General features: G+C 49.8%; 1 protein-coding gene across 2 annotated transcripts in view; it reads left to right on the forward strand.

The window, feature by feature from the left end:
* HEMK1 (HemK methyltransferase 1, mitochondrial release factors N(5)-glutamine) overlaps positions 1-17,861 on the forward strand; it is a 332,911-nt gene extending 315,050 nt beyond the window's left edge. For both annotated transcript variants that reach the window (XM_086938813.1, XM_086938814.1), the window contains exons 10-12: positions 3,012-3,125; positions 8,501-10,654; positions 17,208-17,861. In XM_086938813.1, the coding sequence (XP_086794939.1) occupies positions 3,012-3,125; positions 8,501-8,552 (166 nt within the window). In that variant the 3' untranslated portion in view covers positions 8,553-10,654; positions 17,208-17,861. The remainder of the gene's footprint in view (positions 1-3,011; positions 3,126-8,500; positions 10,655-17,207) is intronic.
* The last annotated feature ends 520 nt before the right edge of the window (positions 17,862-18,381 follow it).

The raw sequence follows: 18,381 nt of genomic DNA on the forward strand, positions 1-18,381 counted from the left end.
TTATGCCTATAAAAGCCAACCTATTTCCTACTGTTTGATTTGCTTTCATATCTTTATTGCACATACCTTATCCTGCACTGGGTAGCTGGGAAAACATGTTTTAATCAACCCTAATCTTCCTTAAGTGCATTCTACATGCTGCTGCACACCTCACTAGGTCATGAAGAAATATGACCACATTAGTCCACTGTGATGAAACTCCACAGGTTCCCCTTGCCAGCCAGGACATCTTCAAACAGAGCTGCATCATCTACCGAGCCAGACACAGCATTAACATTCCACAAACCAGCTACCTTTCACATCACTCCTACATTTTATGCTTGCCATTGATTATTTACAGTGCTCTGCAGCTTTTTGGCTTGGTTAGCACACTATAAATACCACATGCACAGGACTGACACCCGTGCTTACTTCAATGACAAGCTTGCTTTGTCCAGTTGCTCGCCTAATACCTACAGCAAGGACACCATCAGATGCAAGAAGTGCTAAAAAGAAGAAGAAAACAAGCAAAATGCCTTAGCCGTCTGTGCACCAATGATCTGGAACGATATCCCCATATCCATCCGGCAGTCCAAACTCTGCTCCAATTAAGGAAACTGCTGAATACTCCACTTTTTAAAACAACTACATCATGATACAGTCACGATCCACAAACCATTCACTGTGTCTTTGACACTAAAGCACTTTGTTGCCTTTCACTTTGCGCTGTACAAATACAACATACATACATACCCAAAGCAATAATCTGGAAACAAATGGTTGACATTTGATTAAAGATATAAGTATAGGAGAGCCTTAGGCCAACCTTTCCATCAAGTGTGGCTAATGTAGTGTATCACCATGTAATAGAAATTTAAAATATAGGGACTTATTTAGTTTGTGTTAACGTACTCGCACTGTTTGAAGTTAAACGGCGCCAAGACCGAGGTGTTGGTGGTTGGTGGTGCTAATCTCAGCTGGACAGCGGATTGGTGGCCACCATGTTCAGGCCCTACTCCAACTCCCTGTAAGAAGGCAAAGAATCTGGGAATATGGGTAGATCCCACACTATCCTACGAGGGCCATAACGGTCGCCTAGTGGGAAAGTGTTTTGGGGTGCTAAAAACACTGAACCACACCTTAGATCTACTTCCCCTTGAAGCTAGACGTACCATGACCCAGGCACGTGTGACGTCCCATATGGATTACGGGAATGTCCTGTTTTTGGGTGCTACAAACAAAAGTCTGGGACGTCTGCAAATTCTTCAAAATGCGGCCGCCCGACTAGTTCTGAGACTCCCAAAAAGAGCAACCTCTAAGCTTGCTCTTGCAGCCTTGCACTGGTTACCAGTCAAAAAGAGGATCTTGTATAAATCCCTCCTAATATGCCATCGGATTTTATGGCATAATGCCCCATCGTATCTCCATGACCTGATACAGAGGTACGAGCCGAGTAGAGCCTTACGCTCAGAAGAGACGGGCCAGCTGACGATTCCCCGCGTAAAAAGAGCTAAAATGGGAGGTCGATCTTTTGGAGTCGCAGCGGCGACAAGCTGGAATAAACTCCCGATGCGCCTCAGACTAGAAAGATCGGAGGTCATCTTCAGAAGGCATCTCAAAACCCATCTGTACAACCTATAAGCTAGGCATGGGCGGTTTGAGGTGCTAATGTTCCTACGGTTTTCTTTTTCTTCCACAGCGCGGTGACAACCCGGGATGGCGTCACCAGGCGCTTTATAAGCTACTTTATTATTATATTATTTATTATTATGTTTTTATTGTTTTACTGTTATTCATACCAAGAAAGTTGCTTCTTGCAAAGTCGCTTAAAAATAGTCAACTGGTGAGACTTCCTGTGATGTCATTTCCTGTGATTTCACGATGTATGCAAATTAGAAGGGCCTCACAAATTCCCATTCTGCCTTGGGCCTCAAAAGTCCTAGAACTGGACCGAGTCCGGCATTATGAAGGTTTTTTACATTGAAACACCTCAATAGGCAAATAAGGATTACATTGAGATGGGGGAGCGAGTAGAGCAATTGAACAATCAACATTACACCAGATAATGAAGAATTGAGTGTTTGATGGTTTTGTTCTTGTATTCGCTATAGGACATTAGAGTAGCTATTATCTGAATGAAGGATCATTGGTTGTTTAGTTGTTTTTTAAGGGGATGAGTTTGTGGCAGAGCGCTGAGAGGAGAGCTCTAGGCTGAGGAGGTCAGACCAGAGAAGGATTACCTTTGAGTTGTTGAGGTTCAAAACTTGGGGTTTTCGAAGAACGTTTTGTGATTTCTTAGGCCTGTTTAACCACAAAGGGACCTAAGAAATCAGCAAGATACGGTGGGGTGTTTTCATGAATGACTTTGTGGAAAGTTTGACTTTGGCCAACATGGGCAACCAATGAAGCACCCAAAGTATTGGAGTTATATGTTCAAACTTGCCTGCAAGGGTCTAGCCTGGCTGGTAAGCCTAGTACTGCTCTAGGCAGTTCGAAAACTGATTGATGAACTCAACCACAGCCGTAATCCTTCGCCTATCTGGGTGTCTCGACCTGAACCTTTTCAGACTGTCAGCCACCACTCTCTAGCACTGCTCATATTCTATTCCTATGAATGCAATGATATGCAGGGGAAAACAAACTATTGCATGTGGAATAACCAAGTTGGGTTAAATAGGGTAACATGCCGGTCCTCCCTTGGTATCTCTCTGACATTAGTCGTGCAGTACATTAGGGTGGCATAGTTTGAATAACACACACAATACGTACAGCACCCCAAGTGTGAATCTTATACATATTCAAAATAACTTGTCACCGGTGCCCCCTGCTAGAAACAGGCACAGTAAAGGTTTCACATCTTTCATTGCTTGTCTCCCAGGAGAGTTAAGAAATATAAGTTATTCAAAGAACCAGTTCATGTGAGTTTACAAAGACTATCCTCTTAAATGGTTTGTAGTCAGTTCCACATTCTGATTGTCTGTTTGCTACCAAAATGACTTAATGTAATAGGTAGTGTTCATTCTCTCTTCCAGAAGTGTATTTCTTGAGGTGGACCCGCGACATCCAGAAATGGTGAACAAGTGGTTGTCAACATGGCCTGACTTGCGCCTTCATCTCATTTCCATTCATAAGGACTTCTGTGGCAAGTATGTTTTACAGAAAGATGCAGTTGAACTTCTAAATACGCTCTTTGCACTCATCCTCCAAGCTAGACATGATAATTGAAAATATATGTTTCATAGCATCAAAAGGAGGTCATGCACTCTATATTCAGTGTGAATGACTGAACATGGCATTTTCAGCTAGATGTCACTGTTCAACTTGAGCCAGATTCCCAATTTGGAGCATGGGGACACTACTTGCCAAGGATCCTTTATGGTATGATAGGACATCTTTAATCAGTGTCCCAGCGTAATGCTGGGAAGGACATAGGGCAGATGCTGTGTCATTGGTAATCTGTAATGACTATAGTGGCACTATGTCATTGTACCAGTGTGTTGCTAGTCCACAAGTTGTGCCATTGCTTCCCCATGTGCAAAAACAACAATTGATGGACAGAATGCAGAACAATGTTATACATTCACCCCAGTACAGAGATCTTCCCCTTCCCCATGAGCAGGCATCTTTGCTGGTGTGAGTCTGTTGGTTAGAGTTGCACCTTGTAGCAGTGTCCCATCAGGGTAGTACCAGAGGGACTCAATGTATCAATTTCCCAGCAGTTTGACAGAGGCATCCTGTATGACTGTCTATGCTTTAAATTTGTGGGCCACGTACAATTAATACAGTAAAGCACGAGACACCACTACTAGATTGGTGGAATGGGAGGCATTCAAGGAGGTTATATGGAGACACTGCATGTACTCTGTAGTGGGCAGGCAAGCCGCCCTCCGTTGCAAATTGATTGAAGAGGAGGTATCGCTGGGCATACTCAAGAATACTGCACTGGACGATCTCACTGCAAGAACGACTTTGTCTGTGCAAAAAGAACGGCATGCCCCCCTTAAAGAGTTACTAGGGTGGCTCGACTATGGGGCATACCAAGTCAATATGCATGCCAAGGGCAATAAGCCAAGCCGTCTGCTGGTTTGGCTACTGAGGTGCTACTACCCTATGGACTGCGATCCAACATTGATTGCCACTAGCCAGGATGACATACACACAGTGTTTACTGCCTAGTATCGCTCGCTTTATGACCCCACCCCCCTTCCCCTCCCCCGAGGGTTGCCAGATCCTGATCCGAGATTTCCTAAGTTCGGTTATGCTTCCTACAATTAGGCCGGTGGACCGAGAAAATCTGACTGTTCCTATAGCAAGCAGAAGATTCGAGGGGTGATTTGAGATACCCCCACTTGTAAAACGCCAGGTCATAATGGGTTACCTACTGAGTTTTAAGCTGCTGGAGCTGTGTGCCACTGCCCACACCATGGGGCCGCTGCCCCCAATCCTGTATGAAGCACTGTTAGTCTCACTCCCAAAGCCAGAGTGTGATCGACTTGGGATAACTTTGTACAGACCACTAACGATGCTGGGCAGTGACTACAAAATACTTTCTAAAATTATAGATGCACGACACCTTGAGCATATCTGAACCTAGCCCAATCAGATCAAAACTGTTTTATACTGGGCCAGTCCACAATGCTCAGCGTCTGCAGGCTCCATAGGGAGTGCACCAAGTTGTTGGCCTTTTGCCTCATGGGTGATACTAGACCTACGAAAAGCATTCAACACAGTGGACTGGGAGCACATGTTTGAGACACTGGATGCAATAGGCTTTAGTGTTAGATGACAGCGCCTCATAAGACTCCTATATATGGCACCCACAGCACAAGGGAAAATAGGGCAACGTGTGGCTGCTCCTTTCCCGGTTAATGGGGGCATGCAGCAGGACTGTACCCTCTCTCCCCTGATGTTTGCATTTCCAATGGAGCCTCTAGCACAACCAGTCAGGTCTGGGGCATACCTTGGGGGAGACAACACAGGTGGTCTTGCCATATGCTGATGATGTCCTGATTTATTTGGGAAATATCAGGATGGGCATCGCCAAGATAGCAAATATCCTAGCCCCGTTCCGATCCGCTTCTAGGTTTGGGATAAACTGGTCGAAAACATGTTTGTTCCTGGTTCACCCAGAGTGCCCCCGCAGCAGGTTGTGGTGGGCACTCACTCTCCCCTCTCTGGGCATTAAAATCTATCAAGCAACATGATATCTCCTTGATGGCAACCTCAAAAAGGTGGTCACCTCCCTCAGCCCACAGATCACGGTTTGGTGCTCGCTTCCACTTTAGGTACACAGCCAAGTTTCAACTCATAGTGGAGAAAGGTGGGCTTGGTCCTCTAAATTTTGAACATTTCTATCTAGAGGCTCAATTGAGACACACTGAGGAGTTGAGATTGGGCTCCAAGCACAGAGCACAGCAGATGGTGCGGGAGGTGATTCTCCCTCAAGGGACACCCCCGTCGGTTGGTGGCTTGCTGCGGGTGACCTATGATAGCTTCGGGAGGAGCCTGCACTTCGTGCAGGACATGCCTCAATATGCCCCAGGGATCCAATTTTGGTCCATACGAGCATTTAGAGAGCAGACCGGCGAAGAGGGAGTGACACTCGGAGAATCTGCAGGCGTGAGCACACTGGGCGATCTGTTCCATGATAGAGACCTCATCCCCTTTGATCAGCTAACTGACGATATGGGCTTTCCGGTGGGTCACTTCTTGGCCTACGGCTGGTTAATGGATGAATTGGGGACAGTGTGGGGTATAGTCGACACCGAGCCTAATCCACATCCACTCATACAAACAATGCACACTATGGGGAATGCTTGTGAACTAATAACCTGGCTGACTAGGGCCCTTTCCCACCCATCACACAACCCCTTAGACCCCCCTCAGAAGAACCTGGGAGTCTGACATGGGCCTCCGATTGACCCAAAAGGAATGGGGCAGGGTTCTACTCTACCCACGAAAGGTCTCCCACAGTGCCCACTTTCAGTGTATACAATACAACATCCTGCACAGGGCATACCTCACCCCGGCAAGGCTCTACAAAATCTGCCCAGGGTCTACACTGGGCTGCAGCGAAGCCGGATTGGACACATTACATGTGTTTTAGAATTGCCCTTTGAATGGCAGCCTTTAGTTGGAGGTCACGAACACCCATGCCAGAATAACGGGCTGAACCGACCCCAACTGTGTAGCTATCAATGTGCTGGCACTTTGTAGGCGCCGAAGGGCCAGAGAGGCCACAAACCGCTTGAAAGATTTGGCACTACTAATGGTACCTAGATTGATCGTTATGCACTGGAAGGGCAGCGTGCCACCCGGAATGAGGCTTTGGCGGGCAGCAACCATTAAGTGGTGTAAGGCGATGCTACAGCACTAAGGTGGAAAGAAGTGCATGGACTGCGGAAGTGGCCTATTGCAGCACATTGGGAAGATCTTTTAGACTCCCTTCAGGGACCATACAACAACTCCACTGTCTTGGACCGAGCACCATTGCACTGTTACAGCACATTGGAGCTAGTCTGGAAAGGTGGGCTCCCTTTCACTCCCTGCTATCTCCAGCTTACCCCCACCCCCCGCCCTTTACATGGGTGGAGTGCTGCAAGCGTAGTGATGATGCTTTTTATGACACAAGTTGAGAATTGACGCAGGGCGTGCCCCAATTTGCCGGATGTCATGGGTGGCCTACATGCTGCTAATGTATAGTGAATGTTTTTTCCATTCTTCCTTAGTATTCTTCACGCCGGCAATTAAACTGGCTCACTGCCTGAAATGTTTGAAATATTTGCTGAATTTATGGAACATGTACTTCTTGACTACTGCTAATGCAAGTACAAGGATAAGAGGCTCTTGTTAATTACTGCCTACAAAGATGTTTTTTGACAGGATAATATGCACTAGTGTACTCGCTGAACTGTTGATAATAAAACTTCAGTAAAGATGGTTAAAAAAAATACAATAAAGCAAGAGAAATCGTGTTTTTATTGTCAACACCTTGTGTCAGTGAGCGCTAAGTGTCAGAGATTAGGCATGGTATCAAAAGGGTGTCTAGGATGTTCCATAGCATGGACAGAGCATTGCCTCTAAAGAGATCCTATGTTTGTGTTTCAGCATGTTATGATGCACATCTGTGCCAACTTAGCATTCTGGTGTGAAGAACTAAGAGGCCCATTAGGATGGCGGGCGGATTGCCCCCACCAGGCTGGCGGTAGCCACCGCCGGCCTGGCGGTGGCAATCCGCCCGCCATCCGCACAGAAATTACCCCCCGCCACCTTAGGATGGCTGGGGGGGTCCGCGGCGGACGGAAAAACCGTCTGCTGCTTTCGGAAAAAATCTAATATGGTGGCGGTGTCTATCAGACACCGCCAGCCATATTAGGTTGAGCTTTGGGGAATGCCTTTCCTTGGCGGCATTGCCACCACGGAAAGGCATGCGGAGACTCCCTGAGCGGGGCCCGTTGCGGGCCCCCTGGGACTCCGGGGGGGGTGGGGGGGGGGGTGCACATGGGGGTACCTATGGTATCCCCCCGCATTTCAAAGTGCAACATGGCAGGCACCGCACGGTGCCTGTCATATTGTGCTTTGAAATGCACAACATGCTTTATTAGAATTGCGAAAGCACCGCCCGCCGCAATGTTAAAAATGCAGGATGCACCCAACACTGTGGCGGGTGTATCCTAATTCCAAAGACGGGACCCCCGCCCTTATGGCGGGCGGTCCCGTTGTCTGACAGGATGGCGGGTGGACAAAGTCTGCCCGTCATCCTAATAGGCATCTAAGTGTCCATTTCTCCGCACAGTTTTACTGGGTGAACATTTGCTACCACCTCTATATGTCGATACAAGCAAGGTACAGATAGGATGTGCCTTTTTTTTTGTGCACTTGCTGAGGTGTAGGATCTGAGTGTGGGTAAACTGAGGACTGGGAGGGGAGATTTACTAAGATTTTGCGCCGTGTTGCGTCACAAAAGTGATGCAAATCGGTTCAAATTTTCTTTTTCCAATTTACAATGGAGAAGTAACTCTAAGCAGCACATTTCGCTGCTTTACATTACTTTGCACCATAGTGGTGTACCATGGGTGGAGCATGGGCGTTCATATGAAGCCTCCCAAGCTTCCCAATTTACTAAGTAATGTGGATTGGGTTTAGGGTGAGAAAACTGCACCCTTTTCAAGTAGGCACAAGAAAGGAGAAATTCTTTTATTTCTCCTTCCTTTTCCGACTTTGCATGTGTGCTGCAATTTACAGCACACATACAAAGAGGGAAAAGGTTTGAAGTGAGTCTCAGCATAGTATTTTGTACTGGTGCAAAGGTGCCTTCATGGCGCACAGCAGCTGATTCCAGCTCTAGTGAGAGGGGAGGAGAGTGCCTTATTTTAGTAAATAGGGCACTCCTGCATTTGCGGCTCCTGCAGTGGGCACGTGAAAAGTTGGTAAATCTCCCCCGTGACCTACAACTCAGCTTATGGCTAACAAGTTGCCTTACCTTATTTTACAATCTCTCCCATAACTTTCTTTTGTTTAGACCAAGGTTCCTGCACCTTCGAAAGAAGAAAGCATCAGTCTGCGGTGACTAGCTCCTGAGTCGCTTCATCTCAATGGAATCCTCGGTGGATGAGCTAAGCCAGAAGTATGCCTCAGACGCCATGTTAGTCGATCACACAGCACAGTGGCAAGGGCAGCATTTTCGGGCTTGGGCATATGAGCTTGCAGTCTAGAATTGGATTGTATGTGTGAACAGACTACAGCAAGTTACTGCATAGGTACAATTTAGCGGCAGCCCGGGTGAAGCTGGTTCTCATGGTTGATCCTTCGGTACACCAAGCGCAACTCTTGCTATCCCTGAACTTTGAGGTCATGAAGGCACCGAAAGGAAGATAATTTCAATAAGAGTCTAAGAGTTTGGTTTAATGGTGTAGCTTCCATTTTTTACGTATTCCCTAATCCTGTATTAGCAAATTAAATGTTACTACATGACTGAGAGTGATGACAATGGAGGTCAGCATGTAAAAAATATCACCTTTAGTGTCTTTGGCTCCATCCATGAGTTGCTGGTTAAGATCTATCATACAGCACTTAAAGTGGAGGACCTGTGAGTTGTGTCTCCTGGGCTGCGGATTAACGCTGCTGTTGACTGCTACCTATTTACTAAGGATGCTGCCCCTCTAAGCCCTCATGCAAAGCCCTCTGCTCTGCAAGCAACCAGGACTCAGCTCCTAGAGGACTGGTGAAGGATGAGTCCCAGATGAAAGGAAGTTCCTTGAAGTGAAGAACAGTTGACTACACCAGGGAAAGCTGAAGCTCACTCAGAAGTGGCCAAACCTCCTTGAAGCTCAATTTAGACTTTGTATCTAAAAACGACTTCTCAGAAGTAAAGATTCTACTCACTACAAACTTGCCTGTCAGTTTTACTAAAAATGGGAAGTCTCCAAAAACAACACATTGTTATAATCATTTACAAACATTTTAAAGGTGATCCGTTAAGAGAGCCATTTTCGAGGAGACATCACTGTGGTACTGGGTCATATCTTACGAAGACCTGGTCAATCACATCAAATATGTTGTGCTGCGAAGGGGGGAGTCAGAGATGGGAACTAGAGTTTAAATGTTGTCAAAGCTAATTATGTTGGTGCTTGCGTATTGAAATGTGACAGTAGCATAAAAATACACGCACACACTCGTGTGTGCCTGTCCACTCCCCCCACGAGAGCTGATCAATCATCAATAAGTAGGAGGGATTCCAAGGCAGCAACAGTTATTGAGCTCACAGCAAGATGCTCTGTTAGGACACAGATTTTTTTTGAAGGGTCTGAGTATATTTCATTTGAGATGCACACGGAGTCAGAATGGTATGAGGCTAGGTCCGCACCGCAGGGGGCTGCATGGTCACAAAACTGCAGGGATCAGAAACTCTTCTAAATTTAGTGTAGCCTTAGATTTATCAGCCGCCATTCAGTGCCTTGAACTCTAGCTGGCCCCGTTAAGTCTTTCCATAAACATTGGTTACAAGCCATAAAGTATTACTCAAACTGCGTCACAGAAAGGCCTATAAAGCAGAGTTTATCAGAAGCTGTTAATTATTAGTTATGTTATATTTTATAAGTGTATAAAGCATGGCTGCCTCCCGTAGGAGTCCTGTGGCGCTGAAAATGTTGACAATAACAATAAGCTTGAACTGGGAACAAAACATATTTAACTGAAACCCAAACAGTCCATATTCAAATACATTGGTTTTTTAGTAGTTTCATGAATTAAAATTAAAAATGGTTATTAGTGGACTTAAGGGACACAAGAAGAGAATTCTAATGTTTTTCTGAAAGTGGTAATCACATTAAAGTTAGAAGCTGGGCAAAGAAGCCTGTTAGAAATATATTTCGGGATTTACTATGTAAGTAAGAGCGACCTGTGTTAGTTATTGCTCTGTGAGCAAAGCAGAGAATTTTTAATGACTCTTTTTTTTTCTTTCTTAAGGTAGCCAATTTAACTGACATCTGTAGAGAGTGACATGCGCACATCAATCCAGACAAAGATCATTCATGTGGCTTGAAGCTTACTGAGCAATTTTGGGGCGCTCTTGGTTAGGGGCTGTTGTAGCAGTTGAGGCTCAAATGTATCCATGCTTGAAATTTTTGTTTTCAACATTCTAGTGGAAGTAGAGGACATTTTCTTCAACATTTAGGTTTAAAGCATTTTTTATTAAGACAAAGGAATACGGGGAAGGGGAGCAGGAGGGTAGGGTTACATACAATACAATAAAGGAAAAAGCGCAGTATCAGGAGCGTTGTTGAGGAACAGTTCGTCAGCCCAGAGGAGAAGCATTGGTAGATGAAAATATAAAAAGCAACTTATATCTCCATTCCGAGCATGTCCAGCACCCCAAATCTGAGCAGAGAAAGCAATGAAAGTAACCCAGAAAAGCACAACCCAGCCCCTCCCAGAACCCCTGCCCCAAGAAAAAAGGAACAACATCCCCAACTCCCCCCAACCCCCCGTCCAATGGCCCACTACCAATACTACCCGCCCCAAAGCCGCACCCCCCTCTACCCAGAACCCGCCCCCCACTTATCCTATTCTGCCGGAGTAACCGGCGGCGTCAGCCTCAGAAGCCTGAGGTACCTCGGGCAGGTGAGCTCCCTGAACTCTGTGGTAAGTAGCGCAAGGAAGGGTTGCCACAGCTCATCAAATTGGTCTATCTCCCCCGCCACCGTGAGCGACAACTTCTCCATTCCCAACATGTGCCAAAGTCTATGTAACCAACCCGTAATGGAAGGGACAGTAGTGGTGCGCCAATGGATAAGGATATTCTGGACCGCAGACCCCAGTGCGATTGCGATCTGCCTGCCCCTGCGAGACTTCAGTGGATACACAGGCCATTGGGGAGGCCCAATAAGACATACGCCGGGAAGCGCGGGAGCTCGATTTCAAAGTGCTTATCCACCTCATCCAGAACCTCCCTCCAATAGGCGGCCAGCAAGGGACAATCCCAAAGAATGTGTGAGAGGGTCCCCACCTGTCCGCAACCTCTCCAGCACCCCCTGTCAGTGTGCCTATGCATCTCACACAGTCTCTCTGGAGTGTAGTACCAGTACGTGGACACCTTGGTAAACGTCTCAGTAAGGCCGGTATGGTACGCAGAGTGTCGTGCCCGGTGTGCGATCTTGTCCCATTCCTTGTGGCTAAGTGTTCTACCCAGCTCCCTGTGCCATCGTTCCCTCCCCGGGTTATAATAGTGGAACGGCGGGGGTTGTAGATGCTTGTAAGGATCAGTAATCAATTTAGCATCGGAGGTTCGGGTCACCAGCCACTGCTCATACGGTGTAATTTGACGATCGGCGGTGTCCCGCACCTGGGGCTGGAGGGCCCAATGCCGGACCTGCATGTAACGTAGCCTATCCAACTCCGTTAGGCTGAATTCCTGCCGCAGCTGCTGAAAGGGAACCACGCCGTCGGGCCCATAGACCTGGAAGAGCGCCCTGCAGCCCGCCGTCCTCCAATGGGAAAAAGCGCCCGACTCCATCCCTGGGGAGAAGTCAGGATTCCCCACTATGGGTGTAAACGGTGAAGGGAAAGTGGTAAGGCCCCGAGCCTCGCAGACTGCATCCCACACCCTCAAGGGGACCCGTGTAACGAAAGAAGCGTATAGGTTGGGGGGGCGATGAGCACGGCGTAAGAATGGGACCTCCTGTAAGGTGCGGCTTGCCACCGCTTGGTCTTGAAAAAGCCAGTGTTTGTCGGACTCCCACCTGCTCCATTCTACAAGGTATCTTAGCTGCGCCGCCTGAAAGTACTTACGGAGGTCCGGGATACCGAGGCCCCCTGCTTCCGGGGCAAGCGTGGAGAGGACCCTCTTCATCCGCGGCTTGCGGCCTTGCCAGACAAAGCGGGAGATGTCGGCCTGCGTTTGTCGAATCCAGCCCACTGGAGGCTGGAGAGGCAGGGCACGAAAAAGATATAATATCTGAGGCAAGACCGTCATCTTAACAGCCACGATCCTTCCCAGCCAGGACAGCAGGCCCTTACTCCAGCGGCCAAGCTCCTCCCTAATCTTCTTACTAAGAGAAGTGTAATTGGCCGCCACCATCGCTGGCAGTGTAGGTGCCAGTAGGATCCCTAGGTATGGCACCAGGGACGAGGACCACTGCATAGGGAAGAGTCGCTGAAGGTCCCTCCTAGTGTCCGCAGCCAGAGACACATCTATAGCCACCGATTTGCTCACGTTCATTTTAAAGCCGGCCACACGTGCAAAGGCATCCAACTCTTGGATGCAGGCGGGCAAGGACCTCCTAGGGTCGTCTAGGGTCAGCAGGACATCGTCAGCATAGAGGCTGACAGTGTGAACATACTGGCCCATCCTCATCCCAACAGCATCCGGATTGTGGCGGATCCTTTGGGCGAACGGCTCCATGTAGAGAGCGAACAGGAGTGGAGAGAGGGGGCAGCCCTGCCTCGTGCCGCGCTCGATTGCAAAACCACGGGAGCTACACCCGTTGACTCGCACAGACGCCGAGGGATACTTATAGCAGTTGAAGGCCATAGTGCGGAATTTATCACCAATTCCCAGTTTCCTGAGGACTAGCTCGAGATACGGCCAATGAACCCTGTCAAAGGCCTTCTCCGCATCAACCGCTAGCAGCATCCGCTCCCCGGGGATCCGCGAGGCCTTCTCTAAAACGTGCGTCACCCGCTTGGTATTGTCGACCGTCTGCCTGCTGGGCACAAAGCCAGCCTGGTCCGCCTCAACCAAACCGGGGAGGTGTAGGGCCAGCCTGGACGCCAGAATCCCCGTGTATATCTTAAGGTCGACATTTAGGAGCGAGATAGGCCTATACGAGCCGCATAAAGCCCGGTCTTTCCCGGGTTTCGGGATCACCGATACTGTTGCCCTCAGGAGATCCGGTGGGATAGCTCCGGGGTCGGCGAAGGAATTAAATAGTCGAGTTAAGACAGGGGCCACAACCGGGCAAAAGGTCTTATAGAACAGAGGCGTGTATCCGTCCGGGCCCGGGGCCTTCCAGTGCTTCAACCGAGCTATAGCGGAAATCACCTCCTCAACGCGAATATCCCGCTCCAGATATTCCGCCTGAGCGGGGTCCAGCGCCGGAAGGGGCACCGACTCCAAATATTCCTCGGCGTCCCGCGGCGAGGAGGGCTCCGCAGCGTACAGCGCCTCGTAGAAACTGCAGAAAGTTTCCGCCACCTCCGCGTCACCGGAAACGGCCACTCCGTCTGTACTCACAAGTTCCTTCACGACGTTACGCTGTTGCGCGACCCGAAGCCGATGTGCCAGGAGTTTGCCGCACCTGTCCCCCCCCAGTGTAGTAGGCATGTTTCAAGCGCAAGGCGGCGTATTCCGCTCTATCCAGGTCCAGCGCCAACAGGAGCTTCCTAGCTGCCTTCAGCCGTCTCCAAACCCTCGGAGCACCGGTACGGCGGTGGACCTGCTCAAGCTCCCGAACCTGAACAGTCAGTTCATCCCTCTTCCGTTGCCGCTCTCTATTTTCCGCCGAGGAGATGGAGATGAACTCCCCCCGAAGAACCGCCTTCAATGCAGCCCACTGTGTCGCTAGGGAAGTGTCGGTATTGCTATTGTATGTCTGATAATCCTGTATGACCTCCTCAATACGTTTCACCACCGTCTTCTTGTGTAAAAGGGTGTCCCTAAGGCGCCACACCCCCCAAGAGGGGGAGGCCACCGGCCATGCAAACGCGCCAGTAACTGGCGCATGGTCAGACAGTGTTAGGACCCCAATGTCCGCCGTCATAGCGGCGGCACGCATCGGCCCACTAACTAGGAGATAATCCAACCGCGCGTAGATTCGGTGCGCATGCGAAAAGTAGGAGTAGTCCCTATCTGTGGGGTGCATGGAGCGCCAAAGATCGTGTAGGTCCATGTCCGCAATTCGGGCCTTCACAGCCTGGGAAAGTTCTCCAGTCTGCGGAAACCGCTGCGCCGACCTATCCAGCACTGAATCAAAGACGATATTAAGGTCCCCCCCTAGAATAACATGTCGATCGGGAGAGGCAGTGACATCCACCAGTACCGAGTCCAAGAAACGTTCCTGGTGGTCATTTGGGCTATAGACGGAGCCAACCGTAAACGCTATGCCTCCCAGGCGGAGGCGATAAGCCAAAAGCCTTCCCTTCTGCTCAGCATATTTATATAGAACCTCCCCCCTAAAGGAGCACGCTATGAGAATGGCGACCCCCGCGGTTTTGGTCGCCGCAGAAGAGAAAAACTGGGTGGGGAACTTAGCAGAGCGCAATCTGTGGCAGTCACGGGACAACAAGTGGGTCTCCTGCAAAAGGCAAATGTCAGCCTGCGTCCCCTCAAGTAGAGACAAAATCGCCCTACGCTTGACAGGATTATTCAGTCCCTTAACATTAAGGGTCACTACCTTCAGGGACGACATGTCTCCCAGGGACCAGGAACGCTATGCTGCGGGCAAGGAACCAGAGGGCGGGGGGCGCGGGGCGGCAGCGCGGGACAGGCCAGAGCAGGCCAGGCGTGGGCATGGACAGCATCGGACGGGACTTCCCCAACTTCAGAACAACACCTAACCCCACCCCAAACACACCCATGGCAACTAGCCAAATGCAAACTCAAACAACCCATTGTCTCAGTCAAGCCCCAAAACGGGCAAGTCCGTAGAAATTAGAAAAGTGGACGTCCAGCCACTCACCTCGACCCGCTCCCTCCCATCCCCCCCAGCCCCGAACCTGGCATCGAAGAAGCTATGTTCATCTCCCCCCGGAGTGAGTCTAGGCCGTCAAGGCCATGCTGTTGGAGTCGGCCAAGTCCCTGGCCGCCGCCTTCAAGGCACCGGCCATGTCCGCCCTGATAGTTGGGGAATCAGGACGCCCAGCGCTCGCTGTCGATCGTCGCCTCGCTGATCTCCGTCGGCCCCTTCTCTCTGATCGCCTCCACGACGGTGTGGCTCCGTCCTCCTCCGTAGCCGTGAGCCACAGAACACCGCAAATGTCTTGCAAGGAGCGTAGTTGATGCAGCACTCCGTTCCAGTGAAAGATCAAGCGAAAGGGATGCCCCCAGGAGTACGGCGTCTCCTGTTCACGCGAGAAGTCGGTAGCAATCCTGAAGGACCTGCGTTTCTGCAGTGTGATGGCGGACATGTCCTGGTAGAGCGCAACAGGCCGCTCCCGGAAAGTCAGTGGCTGTTTCCTACGGGCTTCAGACATGATGCGCTCCTTCAGCCGGAAGTCGGGCAGGAAAGCTAAGATGTCCGGTGGGGGCGCCGATGACTGGCGCTGTCGACCAACTCTATGAGCTCTATCAATGCGGATAGGGAAGTCCGCGGCCTCCCCCAGGATCTCCCGGAACAGGTCCTGCAGATAACCCACCAGATCAGTCCCTTCGTCTGCAGATGGCACGCCACGCACTCGAATGTTATTCCTCCTGGACCTGTTCTCAAGGTCCTCGGAGTGGGCCTGGAGCTCAACGCACTGCTCTCGGAGACGGAGAACGTCTCCTTGTAAGTGGACAATCTCATCGTCCCGGCGTTGGGCTGCCGTCTCCACCGTCTCAACCCGTTCACCGAGGCCCTCCACTTCTCTGCGGACCTCTCGGACCTCGCTAGCCACTTCCCGCTTCAGCGTCTGGAAGTTCTCTTTGAGGGAGTTGAACAGCTCTTCCATGAAGGATCTCGTGACCGGGGGTTCTCCCCCAGACGCGTCCGCCGAGGCCCAGGAAGACCCCGGCGACGGCTGTGCTCTGTCCCGTAACTGCTGGGCCCTGCCAAGCATATCCGGCAGGGTGCGATCCCCCTTCCTCGAACCACCTCTTCCAGTCATTTCAAGCGTTTCAACTGAAAAGTGGGCACAGGCCCAACCGCTCCGAGGGATGCCCAACCACCAGCAAGCACTCGATGTGGGGAGCTCCCGTCAGGTCCGGGGGGCTGCGTCACAGACGACAAAATGGCGGGTCAGTCCGGGCACCACCAGCCGTGGGCGCCCCGTCGGGACGGCAGCTAGAATCTATACTAGGGGGCCTCAGCCAGTACACTCCACAGGGAAATGGCCGTGCAGAGGCGGAGGGCACAGAAATCCGCCGTCAAGGGGCTCCGTGGAAGGCCAACGACACCGACCCCTCGGGGACAAAATGGCGGCTGGGTGGGGCCAAGCAGATCGCCCGAGCCCGGCGACACCACCGGGGCACCCCAGAAACCAGGCAATCCGATAAGTTCCACAGCCGAGGCTGCACTGTTATTTAGAAAAGTCGGCAGATCCGTGCCTGGTCCCAAGCCGATCGCCCTCCAATCCCGGGACCGGGTCCCTCGTCAAGCAGGGCGACACCACCTCAAGTCCGAGCGCCAAAGCGTGCACATCCAAAGTCCTCCGCGTAGCGAGTCCTCTAGCCTGTAGCTCTCCTTCGGCTCCGTCAAGTGCCGGGACGGCCTCCACCTAGATCGCCAACTTTCAGCACTAGGCCCAGCCGAGGCGCACGGACAGCACTCTGATACGCTCCGCCTCTCGGGCGCTCCGTCGTCCCTCGATCTTCGATCGGTCTTTTGAGACGCTTCCACCGGAGCGATTAGGGTCAAAGTGACATCACTGCGTGCCCCAGGTACTCCGCCACACTCCTCTCATCCGCTGAGCATCAGCGGGGGGAGAAAAGCTGAAGAAAAGGGCTCGAGCCTAGTCGGGCTGGAGGAGCTGCGGGAGGAAGCGTCCGCTCACCCCGCCATCTTGGCCATGCCCCTCCTTCAACATTTAAACAGGTCACCAGAATCTTAATGACTTGAGTAGTTTGAGTAAGCTCATCGTCTGTGTAGTAACCTACGTCTAGAAATTGGTGAATCAGAAGGTCCCCAATTTTCATGACCGAATATTAGTTTTTCTGTTTTATCCGGATGTAGTTTTAGGGCGTTATATTTCAACAAATTGGGCACTGCAGATCAAATTTTTTTTTTAAGTTGCCTGATTTGAGTTCGAGGGACAGTCACACTGAACGATTAGCGGTGTATCATTCACCTACTTCGTGAAAAAAGGTAATGCTAAAGGAACGAATGATAAATGTTAAATAGTATAAGGTCAAGGGGAACCTTGAGGCACTCCATGTTTGATTGCTTTGACACCTGAAAAAGACGGGGACATTTTGGCTACTGTTGTCCTGTTACGTACGGAGAAAGAATGCCATTTTAAAGCCACTCCACTGACACCAGGCTTATGCAGGCTTGATATTAATATGTTATGTGAAATGGTGTCAATGGCTGCAGACAAATTCAAAGTGCATGGCAGCCCCCGGTTCACAGCACAGAAGAGCTCATCAGCTACCTCTATGAATGTGATTTGCGGTTGTTGGAAAATCTGAAACCCTGTTGATCTGGGTCCATAATGACATTTGATTCCAATAAAAAGAGAACACAATGCAATTTACATGGTTCTCCCCGAATTTTAATGTACACTGGGAGCAAGGAAATTGGGTTGAGGTTCTGGCAATAGATGGATCCCCTGAGGTTTTCTCCAACATAGGGTAAACCAGAACAATTTTCCAGGTCTATGGGACTACGGCAATTGTGTGAAATTCTTAGTAAAAACTTGGGCAAATTTGTCAATAGTCAAACATGACGTCCTAACATTCTTTAAGAGGATTTGATTTAATGAAAAGTGCCAATTGGGTGAGGAGGTTCAGGGATAACAGGTCAATTTGCGCAACAAGAGAATTAGTAGGTGTAGTTCATGGGTTGTAGAATAGGGCTCGATGTCAGTTCTGGAATTTTAGCAAATATCTATTTTTTCCAAAACTTAAGGAGCTAATGTATTTTACATCTCAGCTGTATTATGAATGTCATAGTTCATGCAGCTAGGATTAGGGAAAGAATTAACAATTATAATTTTTCTTTGGTTGTATTTTTAGAGGATTGGATATTGTCTGTGAGGTATTTGGATTTT

This window comes from Lissotriton vulgaris, chromosome 9 (genome assembly GCF_964263255.1).
Source record: "Lissotriton vulgaris chromosome 9, aLisVul1.2, whole genome shotgun sequence".
Taxonomy (NCBI): domain Eukaryota; kingdom Metazoa; phylum Chordata; class Amphibia; order Caudata; family Salamandridae; genus Lissotriton; species Lissotriton vulgaris.